Genomic DNA, 10000 nt, shown 5'->3' with positions numbered 1-10000 from the left:
AGAAGCGCTTTAATCGCCAAAGGAATCCCAGATGTTCGTGTTGATTTTTGGCCGCCATATTGGTGCACAACAGTGATGCACCAACATGGCGGCTCCATACAAAACTCTCTAAAGTTGCGTGAAACCCTTCGACAAATAACTCAGAAACGATGTACCGCACAGGCCTCAGAACAGGTGAGGTGATTCATGAATTTGTCTCCTACAACATTCCAAACTTTGGCTTATTTCATTGAAGGTTTTCGATTTTATTTTTTTGTTGCGTGACAGTGAAAATACTACACCTACAAACAACAAATATAATGAAATAAAATTAACGCAAAAACAGATAAACGGGTAATAACCGGTAATAAGATTCTTATGATTACAAATACATAAGTAATAACCAGAAGAAAAAGAAATAACGAAAAAATAAAAATAAACATAAAATAAACAAATAAATTATATTTGTAAAAAGAAAAGGCAAGTGCTATTACAACGACGTCGATATATTACTATTAAGAGCCCTATTATTTTAGTTCCATAAATATGGCAGTTAAAATTGTTCACAGAAACACGTTCAGACAATTTTAATCGTTCACTGAAAAAGTTCATGACACCGTGTTAGAAACAGTTAGAATTTTGAGCCACCCCCCCCCCCCCCCCCCACGCTCCCACTTTGTTGAAGAATAAAGACTACCGACGAGCAAAGAAATATATGGCGATTCCAATCAAGCTAAATTGCTTCGTTCAAGTTATTTTTGTACATGATGTCTTCAGAACGTGGGAACATTTTTCATGTAAACTTACTTCTATTCTGAACGTTCTTTGTGCCTGGGTGGTCAGATGCTCGAGTGGCACATCATTGCCCACAATGGTAAACACTTTAGAACTAATAATCTCTAGAAGTCGAAGTTTTCCAGTGCCGTCAGGTTGTAAATCCACTTGTTCTCGAGCCTCATTGAGTAGATCCGACACTGTTCCATCTTTGTTTGGAAAGAGAACAAGCTCTCTCTCATCCTTGAACTGGTTGGCTACCCAAACGCATTTGAATTGTCTCTTGTTTTCAAGTTGGTCAATTGGAATGGTAAGCACTTGATAGTAAAGTTTTTTAGGTCCTCGCGGTTTGTAATATATCAACAAATCTCGCAGAGTTCCTTCGTACGTACATCGTAGAGCATTCCCTGGGGCATCGCGATATCTAAGGTATAACAGGGCATCATCTTCGTTATATAGCATTGAATAGGCACAAGAGCAAACCCTGAGCATTCCATACTAAATGGTGGAATGGAAAAGGTTTCTGATACTTCGACTAATTCTGTGTTGTAACTAAAAAAAGACTGAACAGCAAAGTCGCAGAGAAGAACTTACAGCATGTTAGGAAAATTACCTTGTTCCTTCTACTTAGCTAGAAAACCCACGAGTTCTCTCCCAGATGGATTTCTTTGGTCGTGTTCTAATGGGATCAACCGTTTCAAACGCAACCGGTTAAGGTTGAAGCGGTTGAAGTTTCCCAATAAAACACTTTTCCAACCGTTTTCGGTTGAAACGCAGTAACTCCTGGGAATAGTTATTACCAGACTTCTCGGCGTTGACATGTTGAGGGAAAGCAACACGGCAGGAGCCCGCGGCCGACTTTAAATGGCCCGCGTAAATGACAGCGGTCGCTGCCCATGCTTTTTCAACCAAGTTTGATGCCGGTTGAAAAAGTTGATCAACCAAATCAACCGAAAACGGTTCTTTTTCCGAATAGAACACGAAAAAACCCAACCAATCCAACCAACTAAAAACGGTTGATCCCAATAGAACACGACCTAAGAAACGACGACAGCTACGGCAACGAAAACGCCAAGAAGCAGTAATATTATTGGCTTAAAGAGGAAAAAATGATCGAGCGGCGCGCACTTTTGTACATTTCTCTCCCGTACTCGTCAAAGCAACAACTTAAGGACGTTCGCGCCAATTGTTTCTGCGCATCCTTACTGCGCACGCAAATGCACACGCCACGTCATACACGAGCGCGCGCGCTAAGTAATAAAATGAGAACTGATAGGGCAAAAGGCCATTGCTATAGCTTTTGCCTGCATTTAACGGTCTTGGACTTTCGGTGACCCCTATTTTTCTTTCCAGAAACGGATTTTATTTACAATTATCTCCACGTTGTCCAAAAATGAACAAAAAATCAATGTGGGAAGTTCAAAAAATTTCAAGATTTCTGCTCACGGGACATCAAATCCTGCCATCTTGCGGCTGCAAGGCGCGTGAAACTGTGGTCGCTAAATGCGAACTTGATCTTTAAGGGAACCTCACCAGTTGACTAAATTCACTTAATTAGTCCACTTAAACAATATTTAGCAGAGAAGATTTCACTTCAAAGATTTAATTGCAATATATTTGGGTTTACAGACACTGGCCTTATTCGATAACGAAGCCCGATTTTGTCACATTTTGGGTGTTTTTCCGGACATGTTCTCTCCAAAACGAAGTCGGTGACCCCCAATTTTTTTACATTTCTGACATAACTAACTCATCATCTTACAGTGGTAAAAGTTTCAGAAGAAAATCAATGTTGAAAAAATTTCGCGCGAACGTCCTTAAAATGACCAATTTTCAGGTTTTGACGAAACTGGTCCCTGGTTGTCGCATACTTCCTCCTTATTGTACAATAGGGAGCTTTAGCAACGACGGGAACGGCAACGAGAACATCATGTAAAAACATAAATCACGTTATTGCGATCACTTCGCGACTATTCCAAGCCTTTTAATATGACAAAGGTGTTTCAGTCCCTCAGGAATGAAACCGTTACGAGCGGTGCTTAATTTAGGGGAGAAAAATGAAAATTTATCTCCAGGTGCTGACGTTCTCCATAACACTTCAAACTTGGTAATTTCACGTTGTTGCTTTGCTGACGACGGCAAAGAAATGGACAAAAATGAAAAACGCACGTGCAGGGCGTGCAAAGCTATTGTTTTTGCCCACTAAATATGCAAATTTCTGACGTTCTCGTTGCCGTCGCCGTTGTCGTTGCTAAAGCTCCCTAATATAAACAAGATGGAAACATCGTGAAACACTTAGAATAGTTCATACTACTAGTTTGAAGTGACGTTTTCGTCGCCGTAGCCGTCGGGTTACATAAACTCCCTATTGTGTATTTAATAAACTTAATTCGCATTGACATGTTTAATCATTTTAAAGTAATGTACAAAAGGTGACAGAATGCAGTAAAGAAAAATTGGTACTTCGTCATCCTAGTCACGTCGAATGTTTCCGTTGCAAGTCTTGTTTCTCTGTAATCGCGCACATTCGGTAAGAACTGTCGTTTGCTGATTACGTATTTTCAGTTTAGGTTCTAAGCACGTTTCTCATTGCCAAATCGAACCGCTTCGTCTCGATCTCCCGTGTTTGTCGGAGGGTTGGGGCGCGTTCCGCTTAAACGCTGAATCATTACAACATCGCAGTTAGTTTCTTGCGCTACACAAAAGAATTTAAAAACTGTGTCAACCTGGTTCACATTTCCAGATACGTTTTGTTTTCATCTAAAAACTGTTGTCATTTTTAACTGCATGACTACCACCACTGCTTATTTTATCGACACGTATCACCCGCAAAAAAGTGTCAAATCCAAAAATCTGTCATAAGAGAAGTTCCGAGCCACTTACGCCTGTCCCTTGAAAAACTGAAGCATCATTGGATCAATCTCCAGATGCGACGACACAGCTTTGGCAACCTATACAACAATAAAAGAAATTCACACATGTCGTTTATTTGTAATTTATGGTTTACTTGTTTGAGAATTTATAGGCGCATTTGATTATACTTAGATAGAATTTGCGCCTGTTACAAATATTAAATACTATTATTATTATTATTATTATTATTATTATTAGAGTGGTTTTCAATTGAGTATCGAAAGAAATTAGCGAATTGCTTTGGTTTATAATTACTTCACTCAGTGATTGGTTCAAAGTTCTCGCGCTACTTTTTCAACCAATCAGAAGTGAAACCAAAACCAATCATGGCTCGCGTATGCACATTTTCCCGCGCTTAGTGTCGGCTACGTGTAATTACTTCGAGATTTGATTGGTTTACCGAATGGTCTGCGTCCTTTTTGATTGGCCAAAGTAATTACTTTGGTTTTGGTTTTACGACACTCATTTGAAAACCGCTCTATTATGATTATGATTATGATTATGATTATTATTATTATTATTATTATTATTATTATTACTACTATTAAAGTCGGTGGTATTACTGATGCTGTACCGCTCATTCAATTTACTTCAGTAAACTTGTAATATGATCTTGCCATCACTTCTGTTCTCATTTCTTCCCCCGTTCGTGGCATTTACTGCTAATGACCAAGTTCCTACAAGTCGTTGCTTTGTAGGCATTTAGAAGAAAAAAGTACCTGCATGTAGTTCATTCGAAGAGAAAGATTCACACAGAACCCAGGGTCTGTTGGAAGATTTTTATCACAAAATAAAACTTCAACCCTGTTGTGAAGATCTCTGTTAAGAAAAGAAAAGAAAAGGAGAAGAAGATCAGTGTTGATCAGTAAACGTCCAGAGTTCAAGGATTCAGTTGATTCATTTTGGCAATAAACAACGCCCACCTGAAATAATCCGTTACAGTGGGTAATTCACTATTGCTTATCACATCTTGCTCGCATCTACAAAACACCACAAAATAGAAATGAAATTCAAGAGGTGAAAAGAAAAAAAGGATCTGGGTCATCGATGTTGCTTTTTTGTTTTCGTTCTTTGCCAATAGGCCTTTTTCGATATATTAAAATTCAGCTTGATAGCGAGTCAGTGAGGACAAAGACAAAGGAAAGTGGATGATATGTAAATATTTTTCACATTAATTCCCACGTGTTTCTATTGTTTTTGTCCTCACTGCCTCACTTTCAAGCTGAATATTTAATATATCGAAAATGGCCGATTGCGACTATGGCTAATACCCGTGACTGCTAATGAACGGGGTACATATAATATGTACCCCGTTCATTAGCAGTCACGGGTATTTTATAAAGCATCTGTTAGAGGGGGTTGCGGAGCAGAATCACAATAAACAATCATAACAAACCTCTGAAAACATATTATGTCTCCATCCATGATTTCTTCAACCCCCTGTTTGAACACAAACACGAGATGTTAACGGTTAAATAGTTTATGCACAAAACCTATTGGTATAAAACAGCTAATGTACATCCCTCTGTAACCGAGTTCGTAGGCGCTTTGTTCAGACACTCTTTGTTTCCAAGATTGTTAATTCATGAACCGACTACGACGCACGAGGACAATACAATTACATGGACACAAAGGACAAAAAGATAGGGGTAAAAAAGCGCTGATAGGTCCTGCTAGAAACTCAATTAAGCCGTAACGTAGGATTCACCTGGATAAAGTATCTGCTTGATACAATAAATGAAAAAAGAATAAAATTACTTTGAAAAGGTCTTGCATTTAAATATGCTCCGATCACCTGGCGCCGCAAAACCACTCACCCTTTCAAACGTTACATTTAAGTCTTTAATTTGTTCCACGTAAGTCGCTTTTACTTCCTGGGAATCAAAGCACACACGTTAAATATCAACCTTTGGCTGAACGTAAGATGGCTTGTAATCTTTGCTCTTACATTATGTATTATACGTACGTTAATCAACGGTGATTGTAAAACCTGGAGATGTATTAGATAATGATATGTACGTTTAAGACACTGTAACAGCAAAATTGACTATTTTCACCATCCCATAATGCAATAACTTTTTTTTTGGGGGGGGGGGGGATGGGGGGGGGGAATTTACATAAAAACAAAACAAGTTATTTACTCTTGGGGCTATATCATGCTTCAGTGAACTGAATATCTATTGTTTTAATGCAAATACCCCCCAAAATGAACTGTATTATGGGATTGGTGAAAAAAGCGAATAGGGAAAGTGGACAGTGAGGAAGTCAACCTTGGTGTTTGCCATGATTCTCTTACCTCAAACATGGCTAAAGGTGTTCCCTGAGGCAGGCCTGCTCGCTCACACAGCATGGGAATCACATCAACTAACAACGGACAAAAAGGATTGAGCAATAAACGAAATTATATAAGGGGAATGCTTCTTAGACCTCAGTCAATACTCACGAACCCTTGATGACGTCATTGCCATTATGAATGAGAATTTAATTATACGCATCTAAATATGCTAAGCGGATAAGTTATTGCGAGGAAAAGAAAACACAAATAAAAGAGGACATGTGCCCTTCATCGATCGTACCAGAACTACTTACAGCAGATTTCAGATAAGCTATTTCTGACACAACCTTGAAAGTCTCTAAAATGCTTGAAATCGTTAAAAAAATGGGTACATATTTTGCTGTAAGTAAGGCTGATGCAACGTACTCAGATTAGGATACCAAGTATGCCGGCTAACACGCCAAAGATTTATTATTCTCACTTAAATACGGTCTGCATTTGGATGGTAAAACAACCTTGGTGTGATGTTTTTCAACAAAGCTCGATTTGCAAGACATAATTTAACTTCGTTGATTTCTATCGTATGAGTGCCGGAGTTATTTGTCAGGGAATGTACAAATCCAGTAATCATATGCACGTATTCTGGTTCAAGTTTTCACAAAAAATGCCATACAGATCTTTTAGCTACCGCCCATGGGCTGTTAAAATACAGTACAATAGAGAAACAATGAACCTGAACGCAATAAAACAATGCTACTGTAAACTATATAAAAACCAGGGATTAACTCACCAAATTTTGCTAAAAGAGGTGTATAAAGGTGGCACACACAAGCCAGTGTTTTCTGCGTTGGGTCGTAATGTTTAAAAAATAACAAGACATCATCTGCGGAAGAAGATTACAGGGAAAAAAGGATAACTGACCAAGAGCGCTACAACTGAATATACATGAAGTACTTGAAGACAGAGTGCAAATTTAAATGGTTGTAGTAAATTTGTCATGTTGCACGTCTACAATAGAACAACACTTAATTCAATGTAATACCAAGAGATATAATGGGAATGTGCAAGGAAGATCTATAATTAAATAGAGGACCACCCTAATTAACTTAGTGTTAGCTTGGTGATATCCTCTGTAAATATTGTTTTTAATATTATTATTATTATTATTATTATTATTATTATTATTATTATTATTATTATTATTATTATTATTATTATTATTATTAATTAAGAACATAAAGCCAGTGGATCTTTGTTAACAGTATAGAGTGTTTTCACGTGACGTCACGGCGGCCATGTTGGTTTTCCTAAACAAAAGAACGGCGTATATGTTGGAGTCGCCAACTAATCCTCCGGGAATTGAGCTTTTTTATCATGCAAATGTTTTTTTTTTGTTTCGGTGGAAAAACGAAGTTACTGATCACGTGAGCGAAAACACTCTGTAAGTTGTTTCATGGTCAATATGCCTTCTGCAAGGGGATGGCGTCGAGGACGCACCCGTGACTTGGTCACTTAGCTTTAGCTTACCTTTAGCTTATCTTAAGTATCAAGGCCTTATCCTTCAAATCCGAAGGAGTGCAAAGGGGGCTTAATTATATCATAGTTAATAGAAGGCAATGGTTTGGAAGCTCGGCAAACATCAAAGGAGCAAACAAAGATGCCAAGATTTAGGTTGGAAAGTCCACGACCATGCACAATCTTTTGTTTTGCGCTCATACACTATGCATGAATTACGTAATCCACACGTTTCTATTGGTTAGTTCCTCAGTACGGAGTAAACAACTATTGTGTTTTGTGCACGGTCAAGGCCAAAAAAAGAGAACAAAAACCTACAACAAAGAAATTTGTCGGGTTTCATAATCATTCCCCTGTATATTAACTATGGTTATATTACAACCCACTGCTTTTGATCAAACTTAAACGAGCCTTGGCACTGACGGTGACCCTGCCTAAACTTAAAGAAACACAGAAACTCACTTGTCTTGTCAAAGATTGGTAAGGATACTTTTCCATCCTCTGTATGAAAAAGAGTGAGAAGGTCAATGATACATGTAAATAGCACTCAAACTACAAATACTAGAAATTTCCATGAACTGTAAGCACTTGGTTTCAGGAACCATTTAGTTTGTTGCAGCAATCTTTTTCAAGTAAATTTAGTTTTATTAAACAAGATGACAAGGTAAATTAACCGACGAAGAGAAATAATTGCGAGCTCACCTTTCGGGCGTTGGCCCTTCGTTGGAGCGAAATTGAGTGGTCAGGGGTTTATGGAGGAGCTGGTAGAATCATGATGATATGAATACACAAATAAACTAGTGTTTCGAACAGATAGTAATGCTGCGGAACATTCTGTTTCTACTGATGCATGCACTGAATCTTGTTTTTCCGGCCTTGGCTGAATTCATGTTCTTAAATGACATTTCCGTTTTAGAATGTATTGGGTATCAATTACAAGTGTTCCGTGTCTAGATCTGTATCGCGTTACATTGTGAACGTCCTCCCTCGCTTTTCGTTGCAGTCACCGAGGTCAAGATGTCACGTCAGATGACACTTTTCACAGAAACACCGTGATGGAAACGAAAGTACCCGATTTCGTTTCAACTACGTTTAGAGAAAGAAATAATTTTATATGGTTAAGTTAAAAACCTATAATTGTATTGTATAGAGTGTTGGTTGGTGTCCCCAACTAATCCTCCGGGAATTGAGCTCTATTGTTTCGATGGAAAAACAAGGTTACCGATCACGTGAGTAAAACACTGTATTTACTGATTTTCAACACACAAAATTATATCGTTATTTCAGCCTAAAGTATTCCTTAAAATTTCGCACATTTCAGTCTCGATATTCTTATAAAATATATTCTTACAAAAAAAGAGTGTAGCATTGGTAGGCAAAGAAACGGTGCAGAGAAGTGAGTCTGGCACAAGGTACTTTTCCTTGGAGTAAAGCTATAAGATTGAATACATTGGAGACGTCATTCTTCCCTGCAATGTTCGGAAGTGTGATGGATGGAAGCTTAAATGCAGTTTGGCGATTACTTGGCATAATTCACCACTCGCACAAATCCCATAATACACCTCTTTTACCCCCCCCAAAAATCTGCATAGGCATTGTTTTCGACTTCCCAGGAGAAATTGCAAACAATGGTTATGCAAGAGTCTTGAGGGGTAGTAGAGGTGTATTATGGGATTGTGCAAGTAGCGAATTGTCAAAATGGGTGTAAGAAAGTATAGTACTTGACTATTATGTTTCTGAACACTGAAACATTTAGTGGCAGAACTTTGTGCCATGAGATTTATATGCGAGGACTTTCCTAGATTTGGAATTGTTGTATGTCTTGTTTCATGGAATATTTACGGAACCTGGTGTTTGGCAGCGTTCTGCTCAAATGCAATACATTCTGGTAAAAGCTGATCTATGGCGCAGTGCATTCTGGCTAATTACGATGCATTCTGGAAAAAGTGGTGAATTCGAGAATTCGTCCTACCTTCTCACGAATCCAAAATGTCGCTGCTCGATCACTGCCCTCGACTGAAAAGCGTTCATTAATTCCGTGCGAATAGAGATTGGCCATTTGAAAAATAAATTTGTTATGTCATAAAAGGTTGAGATGGTGAGCACTTTTTTTTCGACGCGTCTCTGTCACTTCATTCTTCATCTCGAAGATGTTCATAAAAACAGTCTCCAGTTTTGACGGATCGTCTCGGTTCTGAGATTTTGTCTACGTTTTAAATCGAAGGACAAGTCCCTGGTTGGCTATCCTATTTAAGTGCGCTGCTAACTAGAAAGTTACCTATGTTACGATATTGCCGCGTTGAATGACACAAATGGTGACAGAGAAATACTTGGCGGACTTCAATAATATCATTGTAGATTATTCTGGAGAAGGTCAAATGATTTAGAGAATGAAGTTTTTAACTGCGAAGTTTTGTGGATGACAGATGCGGGTGAGAAGAATTCTCTTGTTCTTTCCCTCTGCAAAGTTAAAGCTCCTCCAACTTCTACACTGTACACAAACCACTAACAACCGACTTGGTGTGATGTGAATATCACACTTGA

The 10000-nt window shown here is 38.4% G+C and overlaps 2 protein-coding genes across 2 annotated transcripts in view; one reads left to right on the top strand and one right to left on the bottom strand.

Annotated features, from left to right (window-relative positions):
- LOC137971252 (uncharacterized) overlaps positions 1 to 10000 on the top strand; it is a 251111-nt gene that overhangs the window by 161819 nt on the left and 79292 nt on the right. The gene's annotated exons all lie outside the window — the stretch shown is intronic.
- Positions 1 to 10000, bottom strand: part of LOC137969748 (ubiquitin carboxyl-terminal hydrolase 7-like) — a 61797-nt gene that overhangs the window by 12567 nt on the left and 39230 nt on the right. Inside the window, exons 28-36 of the mRNA XM_068816102.1 lie at positions 7919 to 7957; positions 6732 to 6824; positions 5963 to 6030; positions 5484 to 5540; positions 5063 to 5106; positions 4590 to 4646; positions 4386 to 4485; positions 3637 to 3704; positions 787 to 1177 (exon numbers count right to left, since the gene is read on the bottom strand). Coding sequence (XP_068672203.1) covers positions 787 to 1177; positions 3637 to 3704; positions 4386 to 4485; positions 4590 to 4646; positions 5063 to 5106; positions 5484 to 5540; positions 5963 to 6030; positions 6732 to 6824; positions 7919 to 7957 — 917 coding nt within the window. The remainder of the gene's footprint in view (positions 1 to 786; positions 1178 to 3636; positions 3705 to 4385; positions 4486 to 4589; positions 4647 to 5062; positions 5107 to 5483; positions 5541 to 5962; positions 6031 to 6731; positions 6825 to 7918; positions 7958 to 10000) is intronic.

This window comes from Montipora foliosa, chromosome 9 (assembly GCF_036669935.1).
Source record: "Montipora foliosa isolate CH-2021 chromosome 9, ASM3666993v2, whole genome shotgun sequence".
NCBI classification, from domain to species: Eukaryota; Metazoa; Cnidaria; class Anthozoa; order Scleractinia; family Acroporidae; genus Montipora; species Montipora foliosa.
The sequence above is the reverse complement of the archived record's forward strand: the minus strand, read 5'-3'. Positions and strand labels throughout refer to the sequence as shown.